This window comes from Gopherus flavomarginatus, chromosome 4, assembly GCF_025201925.1.
Source record: "Gopherus flavomarginatus isolate rGopFla2 chromosome 4, rGopFla2.mat.asm, whole genome shotgun sequence".
NCBI classification, from domain to species: domain Eukaryota; kingdom Metazoa; phylum Chordata; order Testudines; family Testudinidae; genus Gopherus; species Gopherus flavomarginatus.
Window position 1 is genome coordinate 148,317,363 of NC_066620.1, and position 18,294 is coordinate 148,335,656.

Here is an 18,294-nt window from a genome sequence, read left to right on the forward strand (position 1 = left end):
CTCTTACTCCAGACCAGGCACGCAGGGCTTTTGAAACTACTTCTGTAGCAAATTGCTTAATGAGGACTGTAAAAAATAATTACATTTTAATCTCTAAGCATGAAGGGGTTATTTAGTTTAAGAAAATGCAGCTGCCAGGTTGAGATCAATGGCAGAAACAGATGTTTTTCTTCATGCTGCTGCAGGTGTTTTCCAGTATGGCAATAATTGATTCTTTCTCTAGGATACGTTGCTCAGTGTTCAGACTCATACCTTAGCTAATTTGAACAAGATTTTGTTTTTTCAAGCAGACTGGGTATATGATTATCCTTTAACTAACATTATGCTGTCAGGTTTCAAAAAACTGTACTGATATGTATTTTCCTTTGAAGGCTGAATTTCAATGTATCCAATAGACTAATAGCTTCTAAGGAATACCTGCTACAAATTGTATTAGCATTATATTACCCTCCTGTAGTACTTGGCAGGAATGCATTGATATCTGCATGTTACTCTGTTAGGGTGTTTGTAATGTAGCATACAAAAACGTATGGGCTGTGGAACTTTCCCAGAATGCTTCATATCTATGGGAAACTATTCTGTGGAATTAGTCTGAGGAAGAAAACCATGTTTAGCAGAGAGGAGATTCAATCTGTATGAGACGTATTAGCATAACAAAAGAAACATTTCCTTTCTAATCTTTGGAAGGCATCATTGTGATGCATTCTTTCATGGTTCTCTTTTTTACTGGTGCAGGACTTTACTATGACACTATACTTAAGGCACTACTGGAAGGATGAACGCCTCTCATTTCCTAGCATCACTAACAAGAGCATGACCTTTGATGGCAGGCTGGTAAAGAAGATTTGGGTTCCAGATGTCTTCTTTGTGCACTCAAAAAGATCATTCATTCATGACACAACCACTGACAACATCATGTTGCGAGTGTTCCCAGATGGTCATGTGCTATATAGTATGAGGTAACCACACAATCTAATTTACTGTCTGTGAAAAGCCATTTATTGTTTGCCCAACTCTATTCTGAGTCAGATTTGCTGAAGATAGGAATTGCCCTTGCAACATTCCCCAGGGTATAATCTGAACTGTTGGACAGCTGTGTCCCTTCAAATCTCCAACCTGGGGTGTCTTTTATACTGCTTTGCTGTGACAGCAACCACTCCTGGTCCTGCTCTCACATAGTCTCTAGCATGTAAAATAATTCCCAGCTGAATTACATGAATGCTCTAACCAGCCATTCGTGAATTACATTACAGGGTGACCTCTGCAACTTCCCAGTCCCAGACCTTTCCCCAGAAATGTGCGTCTTGTACTGCCCAGCTCTCTACTGGACAATGGAAGCTCATATAAAGTCTGTCATTTCATCAATGGAAAATGATAAGCAGAAACCTTGTTATCTCAAGTGGAGGTTCCCCAACATGTCAATCCAAACACAGACAGGTTTAGATAAAACAATAAGCAAGTTTATTACTACAGAAAGATAGATTTTAAGTGATTGCAAGTAATGAGGCATAAACTCAGAATGGGTTACAAAGAAAAAAAAGATAATATGCAAACTAATAACTAACTTAGCAAGCTAAATGGCTTGAAAACCAAGGTTTTGTCTTACCATAGGTTTACAGCAGTCTGTAGTGGCTGAAAGGCCAAGACCCCTCCCCCAGTACAATGATGCTTTCTTTGTTTTTCAAGTGGTGTAGCTGCCATGAGTAGAGATGGGGGAAGCGAGCTGATTTGGAGGCCACTGTTTCTCATTCTTAAACCCTTCTCCCCTCTTTGAGGTAATCGTCATCTCCAGCTGGGGGTCATGTGACAGCCAGCCAGTTTGTTTACATGTAAACCCCCAGCTGTTCCATTGTCAATATATATAGTGTTTACTCAGACCCTTCTTCCAGCCAAAGAATGGCCTCTTACCTAGATGATAGTCCATAATAGTCCATCTGATTATGCTGATACTTGCCTGGGGCACCAGTGTGTCTTTTGTCTGTGAAACACTGGTTTGGGCCTGCCTTTCTAACTCTGGAATATGTCACAGCAATGTTATATAGCAGAATCTTATAACTTTATATATAGTGTTGATACACATATTTTACCAGGACAATAATATTTAGTACTGTAGATTATGAGTTTTCAAATGATACCTCACAAGGCACACTTTGTACATGTAAATGAATCATCATCTAATATACAAGAACTGCACTGTTGACCATTTCCTAACACAAAAAATGTACACAATTTATCATAGTCTTTTAAAAATGGTGAACATGGGGTATAGTCTGTCACACTTCTGAGTCAGATTTGCTGAAGACAGGAATTGCCATACAGGATCAAGTAAGCGGTCTATCTGGTCCAATGTCCTATTTCCAACACTGATCAGTACCATGTTTCAGAAGAAGATGCAAGAATCCACATAGTAAGAGATTATAGGATGATCTGCTCCCAAGGAAAGTAGCCTCCTAACCCTCAATGGTCAGAGAATAGCTTAGTGCATCAGGAGTGCTTGTTCTTCAGTCAATATGTGCTTTAAATTAGGCTCTGCAGTACACCAGATGGTGACATCCAGAACTGTCAATTTTTGCTTCATATTTGCTAGAAAAACAGCCATTCTCTTTGTTTTCTGGGATAAGTTGCACATCACTACCCAGCTTTAACCAAAGTTAATTGAGGCTGAAGAGGCTGCTAAAAGATGTACCTTAGTAGCTGATTCTCAGACAGGTTACTGGCTGAAAGAATTCTGAGGCAACACCCCAGTAGTGCATCAGGGACTTTGGTTCCTCCAGATGGATAAGATAAGAAGTATGTGTTGGAAAATACAACCCCAGATAAGTAGGAGAACCCAAGGGCTGCAGGGCTTTTCAGAGTTCCTTTAGACCAGGGTCACTAAAAATCATTGATTTTTTTTTAATTAACAATTGGATTTTTTAAATTTAAATTGGATTTTGATTTAAATGGGATCTTTAAAATGTAAATTAAATAGAGGTGTTTTTTTTTAAATACACCTGTTCAAAATTAAATTCAAAATTAGGACAATTTATGTTAAGGCCAAAAGTTAAAATAATCTATTGAAATAATTTAAATTAAATAAAAATAATATTAAGCAGTATATATTTGCTTGCAAGGTTTAAAGAAAGTAAACCCACTTCACCTGTTGGAAGGCATTGGTGAAGCACCTGAAACCAGAATTTGTTGAAGTGCTAATCCAACGTTTGACAGCAACTAGCCTTTTCTGCAGTTGCAGGGAGAATATTTTTTCTTCATTTCAGTTTATTCAACTAGTTCAGTTCACTGACTAGCTAATTCAAAGTAAAAAAAAACAATGGAAATTGAAAAAACAGGAAAGCTTGTTTTGCCTCTTCAAATCTATTAATAAAAACTAGATGGGAAAGGATGAGATCTTCTAGTTCTAAAATCTCACCAGACTTGATGACCAGAAACAATCAGTTCAATTCACTAACTACAAGTAATAATACTTCCTTTGTTTAATAAATCAGTTGATTTTAAATACAAAACATGTTTTAGTAAACTTACCGTATTTTTCTTATGGATCCAGGATAGTTAAGGTAGTTTTATTTAACAAATTAAAAAAATTGAAAATGCTATTTTGGTGCATTTAAAATTTAATTTGAATTTCCATCCAATGAGCTTGACACAAATCACACATAAAAATGAATCGTCATCTAATATACAAGAACTGCATTGTTGACCATTTTCTAACACAAAAAATGTAAAAGTTAAGAATCTGAATAAATGTAAGTTAAGTGATATCATAGCTTAAATAAATGTATATAGATACAGTGTATCCTGGTTAGCAAAAAGAAGCACCAAATTTACAGATTCATAGATTCCAAGGCCAGAAAGTACCGTTGTGATCATCTAGTCTGACCTCCTGTGTAACACAGGCCATAGAACTTTCCCCCAATAATTCCTAGAGCAGAGTTTTTAGAAATACATCCAATCTTGATTTAAAAATTGTCATTGATGGAGAATCCGCCACAACTGTGGTAAATTATTCAAATGGTTAATTACTCTCAGGGTTAACAATGTACACTTTATTTCTAGTCTGAATTTATCTAGCTTCCACTTGCAGCCATAGGATAGTGTTAGGCCTTTTTCTGCTGGATGGAAGAGCTCATTACTAAATATTTTCCCTCCATGTAGATACTTATGGGCTGTAATCAAGTCAACCCTTACCCTTCTCTTCGTTAAGCTAAATAGATTGAGCTCCTTGAATTTATCACTACAGAGTATCTTTTCTAATGCTTTAATCATTCTCATGGCTCTTCTATGAGCCATCTCTAATTTATTATCATCCTTCTTGAATTGTGGGCACCAAAACTGAACACAATATTCCAGCAGAGGTCACACCAGTAACCAAAACAGAGGTAAAATAAACTCTCTCCTTCTATTCGAGATTCCCCTGTTTATGAATCATCCCCAGGATCACATTAGCTCTTGGGCCATAGAGTCGCACTGGGAAATCACATTCAGCTGTTTATCTGCCATACCACTAAATCTTTTTCAGAGTCACTGCTTCCCATGATAGAGTCTCCCATTGTGTGACTATGGCCTATATTCTTTGTTTCTAGATACATACGTTTATATTTAGCCATATTAAAATGCATATGGTTTGCTTGCTCCCAATTTACCAAGTGATCTAGATAGTTCTGAATCAGTGTCCTGTTCTCATTATCATTTACCAGTCACCCAGTATTTGCATCGTCTGCAAACTTTATCAATGATGATTTTACGTTTTCTTCTAGGCAGGGGCGGCTCCAGGCCCCAGCACGCCAAGCGCGTGCTTGGGGCTCCAGTGGACCCGCGGGACCAGTGGACTGTCCGCAGGCATGCCTGCGGGAGGTCCACCGAAGCTGTGGGACCGGCGACTGGCAGAGCGCCCCCCACAGCATGCTGCCGTGCTTGGGGTGGCGAAATGTCTAGAGCCGCCCCTGCTTCTAGGTCATTGATATAAATGTTAAATAGCATAGAGCCCAGAATGGTTCTACAGGACCTGCCTGGAAACAAACATGCTCGATTATGCTTTTTATAGTTAGATTTTGAGACCTATCAGTTAGTCAGTTTTTAATCCGCTTTATGTGTGCCGTTTTAATTTTATATCATTCTGGTTTTTTAATCAAGATGTCATGTGGTACCAAGTCAAATGCCTTACAGAAGTCTAAATACACCAGACCCTCACTAGACGAATTGCAATTAAAGTAATTAAATTTGGGATCCATGGCCACAACTGCGTTATATGCAAATTTGCTTTACATAGATGTGTGTTCTAGTGAGGGTCCAGTGTATATTACACCAACACTATTAACTTAATCAACCAAGCTTGTAATTTCACCCTTCTCACTACTATGAGGATTTTGAATGGGACCCAATCCAGCAAGCAGCTTCAGAGCAGACCTACTGAATCAGTCCCTATGGATGGGTTAGGTACTCCTCCACCTACCTTCCCCTGGTTTGTGGATCGCTCTAGGGCTTAGAGGGGAGATAGGCATCTGGGTAACTAGAGTGAAGCAGCAATGTGCATGCCCAGAGGCAGAAACTGGGGAATTTTTATAATGAAACTTTAGGCACTGAGTGAATTTAGGCACCTACAGGGTTAGGTGGCAGCCAGGAAGGAGTTTTGTGGATTGTAGTGAACCCTGCAAATGGGAGTTAGGCACCTAAGTCTGGCTCCCAAGTACCTTTGTGAATCTGGCCCTTAGTTTCTCTATTCCTGATCTGTAAAATGAGCGTAATAGCACTTCCCTACCTCACAAGGATGTTGGGGAAGACAAATACAATAAAGCTCATGAGATGCTCAGATGCTTGGCAACGGGGGCCATATAAGTACTTAAGTGAGAGAGAGAGCAGCCCAGAATAAGGGAATGACATGTGCAGTGCACGTTTGTTTTAATAAAATAATTATTTTTCTTAAGACCTATTGCTCATCTATTTCAACATACAGCAGATAAAAAAAACTGGGCACATTGTTTTAATTTGCTTCACAATATCATTACAAGGTTAAGATCAAGTAAATGTGCACCTTGGCAGTATGAGTATACTCGCCTTGTGGTCTTTTGGCAGTATGCATATAAGCAGGGTTCACAAAATCACATTAGGGATTTATAAATTCAAGACCATTTGGTCTATACTGCACATTAATTGAGGGGATGTCTTATTGACAGGTTGAGTTTCTGTGTTCTCTGACTAATGAATTGTTAATAACTACATGTATTAGGAAGAAAAATGTCATATTGTCATGACACAAAGTTATACAGTATTTGACTATGATGGACAACACTGTAGAGAATTATGAGAAATTGTTACCATGATAGCAGCACTGTCTGAGCTCCAAAAATCTGCTTTGGCTAAGTTCTGCTCTGGTTTATAAACAATACAACTCCAGTTACTTCATTAGGGTTATTGGTGTATAGGTCGAGGCAGAATTTGGCCCATAGTCCCTTGATCAGCAGAAAGGTTCTTCATCAACATCTGAAATGAACCAGGGAAGCAGTCAGAGTCAGCATAAACAGGACTATAAACTTTAAAGTAATGACTCACATCTGTACTGTCCCTACTGAATCTAGAGCCTCACTTCAAATCAGTCCATGAGTAAAAACCTCCTGGTTCCCTGGTAAAGTAACATTAGGGCTGATTAGATTCAGATTTATAAACTTAAGCCAGGATTGTTTCAGATCCCGAGGTCAGATGTGAATTTAACAGAGGCAAATCTTACTACTGGAAAAATAGCTGCCTCCCACTCCACCAATAATAATCAACCCTCACAGTTTAAACAAGATTGATCCAGCACTAAGAAAAGCAGCTTTCCCCTAATAGTAAATAGATTGAGGGGTCTTTCATGCTATTGTTGCTGATTTATGCATGTGGAACTCAGGCGGGTTTGTTGCAGTGACTGAGGTGGAGTGAAGGCAAAATAAGGAAAGAACAGAAAGCTTGAACTTTGCTGGACATAAAGGAAATATCATACTCTGGAACACAGTAAACATTTTTTTATAAGAAACCAATTTAATATAAGGCAGAGATTCAATAAAACACACTCAAATACACTAAAAATATCATTAATGTTTGCTGTTTGAGTTGCAGTAGTGTTCAGAGACCCCAACCTATTACAACAGTCCTTGGAAGCTACTCTAACTGGACTAGGAGCCAAACTGCTCCACACCAATCATGGAAATCATGAGCGTACAGATGAGGTGTAACCCTTCACATGGCCTGTGCACATCCAACCATGTCTCTCTGAAGGGCAGGGCCTCTGTACTGATTAGGAAGTTTCTTAGTTCTTTTATGTTAACACATTATGCATAGTTTCTGTTCTTAAAGCTCGGAAATGATTTTTATCTATTTAAAATTTATAGTGTCTGTGCCCTGTGACACATTTCCTCTACTTTCTCCGGAATATAGTGTCTCTTTTAGGAAGTGACCTTTCCTCTTTGGATTTCTAGGATCACAGTGACCGCAATGTGCAACATGGACTTCAGTCGATTTCCCCTGGACTCACAGACTTGTTCTCTGGAGCTGGAAAGCTGTAAGTTATATAGACGTTCTTAGCTGCAAGTCCCCCTTAGCTGACTGTACACATTGGTTATACATACTTCAGAATAAAGAAAAATAATATTTTAGGGCCTGAGTCAAAGCCTGTTGAAGTCAATGAACATTTTTCCACTGAGTCAATGGGCTTTGGGTCGGGTTCTTATTTGTGGAGGGAGGAAGGGATTGAGTGTGTGTGTGAGAGAGAGAGAGAGCGAGTTTGTAGTAAATGACACAAAGAAAAAACAACAAAAGTCAAACTAGGATCCTACTCCATGGGGTGGTGACTATTACAAGACATTGGCTTGGAGGGAAAACTCAGAATTTTTACTGTGTTGGTTGGCTCTGTTTGGGAGATGATGTTTGAAACCATCATGGAGGACAGTTAATAATTGCTACTCTTTTCAATTTATGTACCTTTCATCCCCAAAGACTCTAACGTGCTTTACAAATGATAGGCCTGATCCTGCAAGTACTAAAGTACGTGAGCAGTCCCACTGAGTTCAACTTGGGTAATTCCGTTCAACTTAATGGGACTCAAAGGTCTCCCAAGGATAGCAGTGGAAACACTGTTGTTTAAGACATTTAGGGCTGGATTTACAAAAGGATTTAGGCCAGGGTTTCTCAAACAGGGGGCGCTGCTTGTGTAGGGAAAGCCCCTAGTGGGCCGGGCCAGTGTGTACCTGCCCCATCCGCAGGTCCAGCCGATCGTGGCAACCCGTTTGAGAAACCCTGGCCTAAATGTTTTTGTAAATCCAGCCCTAAATGTCTTAAACAACAGTGTTTCCACTGCTATCCTTGGGAGACTATTCTTCAGTCTTCCAAGACCAATTCCCTAATTGTTCTGATGTTTCTCTAGATATTTAGCCTAAATTTTCCTTTGCTAAATTTCCTCCCTTTCCTCCCTCATTATTTTCCTTTGCTAAATTTCCTCCTCCTCACATAGCACACAAAATAATTCTTCTGTATTGTATTTATACCCTTCAAATACTTGTTGACTTGTTACCTACAGCGATACCTCTCACTTTCAGTTACATCTTTCAAATAACACTTTAGATGGCTGTCTCTCACTTTCCCCCTAAATTTGGCCAGATTAACCATAATTACTTCCTATAATCTTTCCTCATAAACCCATCTTTCCAGTCCCTTAATCAATTCTGGTGTTCATCTCTGAATCTCCACCAGTTTGTCTACGTTTTTCTGGTAGTGTGGTGATCAGAAATGTACCATTCTAGTTATACTCCAGTGCTGTATAAAGGCAGACCTGGAATATGATGTGATGTCTTTAGTTTGGCTTTTTGTGCTGCTACATTACATCGTATAGCAAGAGCCTTATTTAATCTACTGTCCATTAAAAACTCTATTTATTTGGCATTACTGCATTCCAAAGATGTAGCTGTGTTTCAGGCTATTTTCTGCAGATAAATTCATCTGTGTTTCTTCCAAACAGAATTCAATGTTATTTTCCACCAATACTTCAAACCTTTCTAGTACCCTTTGCATTATTAATCTGTCCTCACTAGTATTTATGATATTCCCCAATTGAGAGCCTGATCATGCACCAGACTCCATGAAACATGGACCTCTGCACCAAGCAGATCACAATGCAAGACAGGGGCCTTAGAATCATCTGTGAATCTCACTAATATGTTCCTTATCCACACATAGTTACTATTTATACTGACTGTTCACGTGAAATATCCTAAAGCCAAGTCACATTGTGCCTTTTTTTCTTTTCTTCTTTTCTGAAGATGCTTACACTGATGAAGATCTGATGCTTTACTGGAAAAATGGGAATGAATCCCTGAAAACCGATGAAAAGATTTCCTTGTCTCAGTTTTTGATACAAAAGTTTCATACTACTTCCAGACTCGCTTTCTACAGTAGCACTGGTATCATTCATCTTAAAATGGTTTTATTATTCTTTTGAGTCATTGCCATATATTTATAGTTCAGTGTCAAACATTTGCCAGGTGAAATTTAAATGAAATTTCTATAAGAAGTACTTGAGTAATAGTCTCTTTCCCTTTGCCCTTGTCATCTTTGGGATTATAGCTCATTCCAGTCTATGTGCTGTGAATGGTGCAAAGAATATAGAATTCTCCCTCCCCCCTGCATATATTCACAATGATAGGTTGTCTACTCTTATGCAGTAAATATGATTTGCTGAAAAATGTAGCAGCTCTGTATGTGTCATTAAAATGCTCTTCATGACACTTTTTTCCCCTCCCAACAGGATGGTATAATAGACTGTACATAAATTTCACTTTACACCGCCACATCTTCTTCTTCTTGCTCCAAACCTATTTTCCTGCCACTCTAATGGTCATGCTATCGTGGGTGTCCTTCTGGATTGATCGCAGAGCTGTACCTGCTAGAGTGTCATTAGGTGAGGGCAATTAACATCAACCATGAATGTGAAAAAACCTTCACATTTGAAGGAGTAGGGGGAGGGGGAATTCTCTGTTTCACTTGTTAAATATGCTAGGAAAATACATATGTATTTTATCTGATAGTCCAAGTACTCTAAGGTCTGTACTTTTGTCTTATGTTCTTCATTGTTGAATTACTTCTTCATGATTGATAAATCTTCTTGATCTGTATTTAAATCAGGGCAGAAGATTGAACTGTATTTTAAAAAGAGAAGGAAGCAGAAAAAAGAGATTCCAGTGTTTGTGAACTAGTGAATCGAAATTTCTAATGATAGGCCCAACCTAACAATCCTGAAATGAGCATAAAATGAATGATAGTTTTGTCTAATTCAGAACTGTTGGAATTTCTTTTGTTTAAAAAACAAAAAAAGAAACAGATGTGCTCAGTTATTAATGCCCAGGTCAGAGAGAGACAGAGATGTAATAACAAGTCTAGTGTATCTCTCTGAATATGAGTGCATATGACTTCTTATAAATACAGAGTAAAAATAGCATGTTAGTCCCATAGTTTGCGATACTCATAGAGATACACACTATAACAAGCATCTGAAAAAACCAGCAGAGTCCACTCAAGTGAAAGAACTTCGCTAGTTTGGAATGACCTGATTAAAGTCACACAAATACGCTGTGCCTCTGGCACTTAATTGTTGAGTGGTTATTGCAAACTGGTGAAAATTAGGGAAAGTATTTTACTTTTATCACCACAGAGTACCTGCTTAACTGTAAAATTTATACTATGGATACAGTGGATGCCATTAAGAACTTTTCAGTCACCTTAGCTAAGGTGAGCACATGAGGGCTTTTCTGTCACATCATGTCATGCAAGACATTTACACACACACGTGCGCACGCACACACAGGATTTAACATAAATGGGTTTCAGCTTTTGAGACAATGATTCCAGCCAAGTCCACTTCGGCAGTGACCAAAAGTCATTGGCGATTGACTGCTGTTTGGTGAACTGTGTAAAACAAATTGGTGCTCTCAGTGAACCAAGAGTCCTTATCACCACTGGCACCCTGGATGATAGCTAAAGCAGGAAAAAAATGACTAAATGGCATTCTAGGCTGAACAACTTCCTCAATCTAATGAGCGGCCCCTGTAGGTTAAGGCTGAAGCATCACTTCCTAATTAAACACTAGAGTTAAAGAGAATCACAAGGGAAGTGGTGGCTGCTCCATCGCATTTAAAAATGCTCAAGAACGTGTAAGGAAAAATCCTGCATTGTGAGGCATCTAGACAAGATGACCCAATACATCATTTCTATAGGCTATGAGTGGTGCTGAGGACAGTGCTGTATTTTGAGACAAAACTAATTAATAGTAGATGCCTTCTGAACTATATTTGGCATATGAAGTACATTTTTGTGGGGATTTTTTCCAGGGATAACTACAGTACTGACCATGTCAACAATCATCACTGGTGTAAATGCCTCCATGCCTCGAGTTTCCTACATCAAAGCTGTGGATATTTATCTCTGGGTCAGTTTTGTGTTCGTCTTTCTCTCAGTGTTGGAATACGCAGCAGTGAATTACCTGACAACGGTGCAAGAACGGAAGGAAAGGAAGTTGCGAGAGAAGGTCAGAGACAATCTTTTTACATGTGATGTGCTTTATATTGGATGTTTTGGGACAAAGAATGGGAAAACTCTGACATTCGTGGTGTGTGATTAATGTGTCTACAATGCTGAAGCTGACACGGAAATGCTGACACCACAAAAACAGGAGTTGGTCTCTTTTGATTATTGTACAAAAGGAAGAGAGAACAAAACAAAGATCAGAACTTGAGATGTTTGCAACCTGGGACTTTGGCAGAGACCATACGTGGAGGGTAAGAAAGGGGAAATCCAGACTGATATTTCCCTGTGGTCACCACAATTTATTTTTAAAGTTACAGCTAATGAATTATTCTGAGTGAATTAAAGACTTCTAACTCACAATCTGGTACATTTAAAAATTGGGTTCAATAAAGGCAATAGTAGAATTGTTCCTTGGCACAAAACACACTTGAGCAACAAACAATCTTTATATTTATTCTTTTAATGTGCCATGAAAGGCCATGATGCTAAGTGGATCATTTTTATGGTTTTCACTCATGCTGTTGGGTAATTTAAAATAATCTTTTTTTAAAATGTACCTGTTTCACTGAAAGCCCATTTAATGGATGAATACCTTTTCTGTACTTCCTTTCCCATGGTGGTATCCCAAGGAGTTTGTGTGTAAATAGTATCAGAGGGGTAGCCGTGTTAGTCTGGATCTGTAAAAGCAGCAAAGAATCCTGTGGCACCTTATAGACTAACAGACGTTTTGGAGCATGAGCCTTCATGGGTGAATACCCACTTCCTCAGATGCATGTAGTGGAAATATCCAGGGGCAGGTATATATATGCTAGCAAGCAAGCTAGAGATAACGAGGTCAGTTCAATCAGGGAGGATGAGGCCCTGTTCTAGCAGTTGAGGTGTGAAAACCAAGAGAGGAGAAACTGGTTCTGTAGTTGGCAAGCCATTCACAGTCTTTGTTCAATCCTGAGCTGATAGTGTCAAATTTGCAGATGAACTGAAGCTCAGCAGTTTCTCTTTGAAGTCTGGTCCTGAAGTTTTTTTGCTGCAGGATGGCCACCTTAAGGTCTGCTATAGTGTGGCCAGGGAGGTTGAAGTGCTCTCCTACAGGTTTTTGTATATTGCCATTCCTAATGTCTGATTTGTGTCCATTTATCCTTTTCCGTAGAGACTGTCCAGTTTGGCCGATGTACATAGCAGAGGGGCATTGCTGGCATATGATGGCGTATATTACATTGGTGGATGTGCAGGTGAATGAACCAGTGATGGTGTGGCTGATCTGGTTAGGTCCTGTGATGGTGTCGCTGGTGTAGATATGTGGGCAGAGTTGGCATCGAGGTTTGTTGCATGGATTGGTTCCTGAGCTAGAGTTATTATGGTGCGGTGTGCAGTTACTGGTGAGTATATGTTTCAGGTTGGCAGGTTGTCTGTGGGCAAGGACTGGCCTGCCACCCAAGGCCTGTGAAAGTGTGGGATCATTGTCCAGGATGGGTTGTAGATCCTTGATGATGCGTTGGAGGGGTTTTAGCTGGGGGCTGTATGTGATGGCCAGTGGAGTCCTGTTGGTTTCTCTCTTGGGTTTGTCTTGCAGTAGGAGGCTTCTGGGTACACGTCTGGCTCTGTTGATCTGTTTCCTTATTTCCTCGTGCGGGTATTGTAGTTTTGAGAATGCTTGGTGGAGATTTTGTAGGTGTTGGTCTCTGTCTGAGGGGTTAGAGCAGATGCGGTTGTACCTCAGTGCTTGGCTGTAGACAATGGATTGTGTGATGTGTCCGGGATGGAAGCTGAAGGCATGAAGGTAGGCATAGCGGTCGATAGGTTTTCGATATAGGGTGGTGTTAATGTGACCATCACTTATTTGCACCGTGGTGTCAAGAAAGTGGATCTCCTGTGTAGATTGGTCCAGGCTGAGGTTGATGGTGGGGTGGAAGCTGTTGAAATCGTGGTGGAATTTTTCCAGAGTCTCCTGGAGGAGAAGAAGCTGCTCACAACTGCTGCCTTTTCTCTCTTTTACCTCAGTCTTGGATTCACTCCAATCTTGTTTCCATCCTCTCCATTGAAACTTCTGTCACCAAGGCCTCCCATGATCTCTTCTTTGCCAAGTCTAATGTATTCTGCTCCATTCTTCTTCTCCATAAGCCCTCTGCAACCTTCAGTACTACAGTCTATCTAATACCTCTCTGTACCCAACAATACACTGCTTCCTCCTTAATATCCTGTCCACCCTTGGCTTTTGAGAACCTATACTTTCTTGGTGGCTCTCCTGCTCTTTACAGGAATTCCACAGGACTGTAATTGTGGTGTGCTTCTCTTCTCCTTCTACATCTTGTCACCGCGTGGCTTCATCCACTCATACAACTTCCGCTATCATCTCTACGCTGATAATTCACAAATCTGCTTTTCAGCCTGTCCTGTTTCCTGATGTCTAGGCCTGCATATCTTAGTGTTTCTGCAACATACCTTGGACAGTTCACTGCCAGATCACACAAAACATTGCTGAAATTGAACTTTTTATTTGTCCTCCTAAACCTCCTTTCCTTTGCCATTGCCATTCACCAAATCACCATCCTTCTGAACAATGATTGAAGCTTTGAACCTCTGGGTCATTTCTGACTCCCTCCTCTCCCTAAATCATGCCACTTCTTCCTTCCCATTTAAAATATACGATCTGCCCTGGTTATCTCCCACCTTGATTACTGAGGCAATCCTCTCTCTGATACATCTTCAATCTGTCCAAAATGCAGCTGAAAAAGTTATCTTGCTTGCCTGATGATTGGACAATGATGTTACTTTTGAATCCCTCCATCAGTTCCCTCTATATCAAGTTTAAACATCATCACTTTGTGCCTCCTCCCATTCTACACTCTATGTATAGAATAACCTCCAAATTCTGACATGCCAATCCAAGGCTCCTCCCTCTTTCAAATCCCCCCTATATTCTCATTGTTTCCATGACAAATGCTTATTCATGTCTAATGGTTTCTTCCTCCCAACATCGTTTAGAGAAGAAGAGAGTGATTTCAGGAAAACTATCACACACCCAAAGCTTCACTTAAGCCTGCCAACTCCTGTGGGTATTTCAATGCATCTTGTTGTATCTGTGCCTCTCTATTAGACTATAAGATCCGCAGAGCATAGACTCTTTCTGTCCTGTCTTAAACTCCGACACCATCATCAGTCCTTAGCAAATATTAAATAATAATTCAGCCTTGCTAAATTCTACTGACCCAGAGAAGGTCATTTTTATGGCAAGTAAAATATCATTAGTTTTTTTCATTATCTGTCACCGTGGTAAAAAGAGGACAGTTCAGTGATGGCACAATTTATCATTTATGTCACAAATTTTCTTTCAATTGTCAATATCCCTGCACTGAATTGTAGCATTATACAATAAAGGAAGCAGGCTGAAAAGGCTGATTATACACATCAAAAGTTTTTTTCTTACCCTCAGATACAAGGCAATAATAATCATTAAGGATGGTCAAGGAAATTGTGTTTGTTATTTCTAATGAGGTTATAGGGAAGCATGGCTTCCGAGTGGAATGAGGGCTCTTTAAGAGACACAAGAGACTATTGTCTCTCACCAGAATAAATGTTGACCTCATTAGCCAATGCCATTCAGCTGTGAAAGTCCCAGGGGAATCCAAATTTGGATTTTTGCACTCTCCAGAAATGGACTGTGGCAGTATGGTGGCCTGAAGTCATTCAGCACATCTCTTCTCTGTATTTGTGTGTGCACATGTGTACATGGGAATACATCAGGGATGGATTAAGACTACGCTGGGACCAGAACCATCTAAACTTTGGGCCTGCTTTCTCCTCCCACTATCTTCTAGACAGTTGGCAGTGTATACAACACCTATTAAACAAATAGGAGTCATTCAGTTCCTAGTCACTGTCTGTGACCTTCTCTCAAGCCAAATCATAATCTGACCTAGGGGCTAAGAGTTACTTGGATCAACAGTATTTCTCTTCCTCTTGGGTCCTGCAGCAATTGGCCTGTAGCAACCTGGTGCTTACTATTGTGTCCTGGATTGGTCAAGTGAGGGGCCTGATGCTTAGGATCCTGATTTAATCCTCCCCTATAACATGAGGGGGGAGAGGGCGTTTGATATTAAGGAATATAATGGCTGCTTAAAGAGAGACAAAAATAAAATTACATTTAAAAGATCATGGGTTCCACCTGTACTTACGCTTGCCTTCAAGCTAAGTATAAAATGTGTTATAAACACAGTTTAAATTGGGTTGTAGTCAAACAGAGTTCTTAAAAAATCCCATCACTGATGGGAATAAACTATTTAGAACAACTGTGTTGTAGCCTAGGTCTGAAGAATACCACAGTTCTTGTGACAGTACTTGAACCCATGTGCACTGAACAGCCACATCATTTTGCTACAACTGGAACAGAGACAATAGTCTCTTTTTCCAGTATATGAATTGTCTGTGAGCAGTTTGATTTGTAGGCCACAATTATTTGCCAAATTATTCTTGGTCAGTTCATGAGCAGTGTGCTTATGAGTATTTGCTATTTAGAATTCCAGATACATTAGCTGTTTTGATTAGACAAGTGGGATGAATTTCGCACCAGATATTTTTCCTGTTCTCTGGCTGGATATGTGTAAGCTTTAGAATCAGGTTTCCAGAGGGAATACTTGCATTTAGGACATCAAAACTTACTTTCTCTCAATGTTTTTCTCATCTTCGCTTAAAATGCTGTTTCCATAAACATTACTGCCTCTTGCGCTATAATATCCATAGAAAATGAACATGAAAAGGAATGCAAAAGCAGCCAGAGGGAATTGAATTAATTGGGAAAAACTTCTGGTCAGGTTTAATTTCAATCAAACCAATTTCCCATCCCTATTTTCCACATAGGATTTCAGAAACAAAGACAGACACAATATTAAGTTGCAACCAGTATGGCTAGTCAGCAACTTTTCATTTCAGAAAACTTAAGCTTTAATAGAGAAACATATCACAGTTGAACTATAATGTTCAGCTCCAGTTTTTACAAGCTGTCCATAAAAAATGTATCGTCTTTGTCTCTAGTATTTTTGCTCAGTGTTTGACTATTGTTTGCTTGTTTCTGTTCTCAGTTTCCATGTACATGTGGAATACCTAATACAAAAACCATGATGCTGGATGGAACCTACAGTGAATCTGATGTCAACAGCCTGGCAGGATACACAAGAAGCCAGATAGTGATTGAGGAAGAAAAACAAAACAAGATGGTGATTCATTTGGCCATGAGCAATGACTCTAATTCATCGAGAAAGAGAGGGCTGAAAGGCCATGTTGGCTTGCGCATCATCCAGAACACTCATGCGATCGATAAATACTCAAGAATAATATTCCCAGGCACCTATATATTTTTTAACTTGATATACTGGTCTGTATTTTGCTAGACATACCGAGGCCGAAGCCCTTTACAGGACTAAGTCGATGTTTTTTTTTAAAAAAAAAATTCAGTTTGGCTGTTAAGCTAGAAAACTAATTCTCCTATTGTACCTGTGGAGCATAAAGCACTAGATATATCCTGCAACAGGCACATTCATCCAAAGGCTTCCCAGAGAATTTGCTGTGTCAATTACTCTATATGCTTAACCCCCATCTCCCCTCTGCTCTCTTGGTTTGCCCAACAGCTATTGTTTATATATACTAGGCAATGCTGATCGTGCCTGATGTGTACTGAGGCCCAGATCCTCAAAGGGATTTAGGTGCCAATTCCCACTGTTTTCAAGAGGAGTTAGGTTCCAAAATGCCTTGGAAATCTAGGCCAGGGCAACTACCACAAAAGAATCACCCAGCCTCCACTGCTGGGTTAACGTGTGAGTTCCTATGGCTGTGCTGAGGTGCCTGAAATAGACAACAGTTAGGCTCCTTAATAACTCTGCATTGAAAGCTCTACATGAAAACAGAGCTCACTTTAGACCATTGTTTTTCTTTTTCCTTTGCTTATAAACAAATGGCATCTTTTTAGGATACACTTTCATCAAGCCATCAGGCAAAATTCTGCAGTCCTTACACAAACCTCCCATTAAGAAAGTGGGATTGCTGCATGGGTGCAGAATTCACTCTACCAAGTCTAGGCAATTAGTTTGTTTTGAATTAAAAATTAGGAGAAATGGTAAAGTAAAGTGAAGAAACCCCCTGAACTTGGGCAACATGAGCTCTGGAGCTCGTTTATAATGACAACTTGGAAGTATAAATAAGCCTGTTCGCTCTGACAAACTGGTCTTGGTGTACAATAAATGGATCATGAGTGCTTTCCACTGTAACGGGGGTGGAAGGTAACCAACTGGAGCCTTTGATTAGTGTATAGGAATGGGGAGTTTATCCAGGAGCAGCTAGCTCTTTTTGCTTCCTCTCTTCATAGCTAGGGCCCTACCAAAGCCACGGCCATGAAAAACGCGTCACGGACCAAGAAATCTTGTCTCTCTCCAAGAAATCTTGTCTTTTGTTTGCTTCTACCCTATAATATACAGATTTCACAGGGGAGACCAGAGTTTCTCAAATTCAGGTCCTGACCCAAAAGGGAGTTGCAGGGGGTTTGCAGGGTTATTTTAGGGGGGAGTCATACTATTGCCACTCTTACTGCTGCGCTGCCTTCAGAGGTGGGCAGCCGGAGAGCAATGGCTGTTGGCCAGGGGCCCAGCTCTGAAGGCAGTGCCCCACTAGTAGCAGTGCAGAAGAAAGGGTGGCAATACCATAACATGCCACCCTTACTTCTATGCTGCTGCCTCCAGAACTGGGTGGCTGGAGAGTGACAGC

General features: G+C 40.0%; 2 protein-coding genes across 5 annotated transcripts in view; one reads left to right on the top strand and one right to left on the bottom strand.

Annotated features, from left to right (window-relative positions):
• The window catches only part of GABRR2 (gamma-aminobutyric acid type A receptor subunit rho2), a 64,095-nt gene extending 47,167 nt beyond the window's left edge, over window positions 1-16,928 (top strand). The window contains exons 4-9 of the mRNA XM_050949304.1: window positions 736-959; window positions 7,449-7,531; window positions 9,285-9,425; window positions 9,770-9,922; window positions 11,349-11,545; window positions 16,620-16,928. Coding sequence (XP_050805261.1) covers window positions 736-959; window positions 7,449-7,531; window positions 9,285-9,425; window positions 9,770-9,922; window positions 11,349-11,545; window positions 16,620-16,928 — 1,107 coding nt within the window. The remainder of the gene's footprint in view (window positions 1-735; window positions 960-7,448; window positions 7,532-9,284; window positions 9,426-9,769; window positions 9,923-11,348; window positions 11,546-16,619) is intronic.
• PM20D2 (peptidase M20 domain containing 2) overlaps window positions 1-18,294 on the bottom strand; it is a 224,417-nt gene that overhangs the window by 29,455 nt on the left and 176,668 nt on the right. For 2 of the 4 annotated variants that reach the window (XR_007773857.1, XR_007773858.1), the window contains exon 7: window positions 6,313-6,477. The exons of the other annotated variants lie outside the window; for them this stretch is intronic. The gene's annotated coding sequence lies outside the window, so the exon portion shown is untranslated. The remainder of the gene's footprint in view (window positions 1-6,312; window positions 6,478-18,294) is intronic. 4 annotated transcript variants of the gene reach the window in all.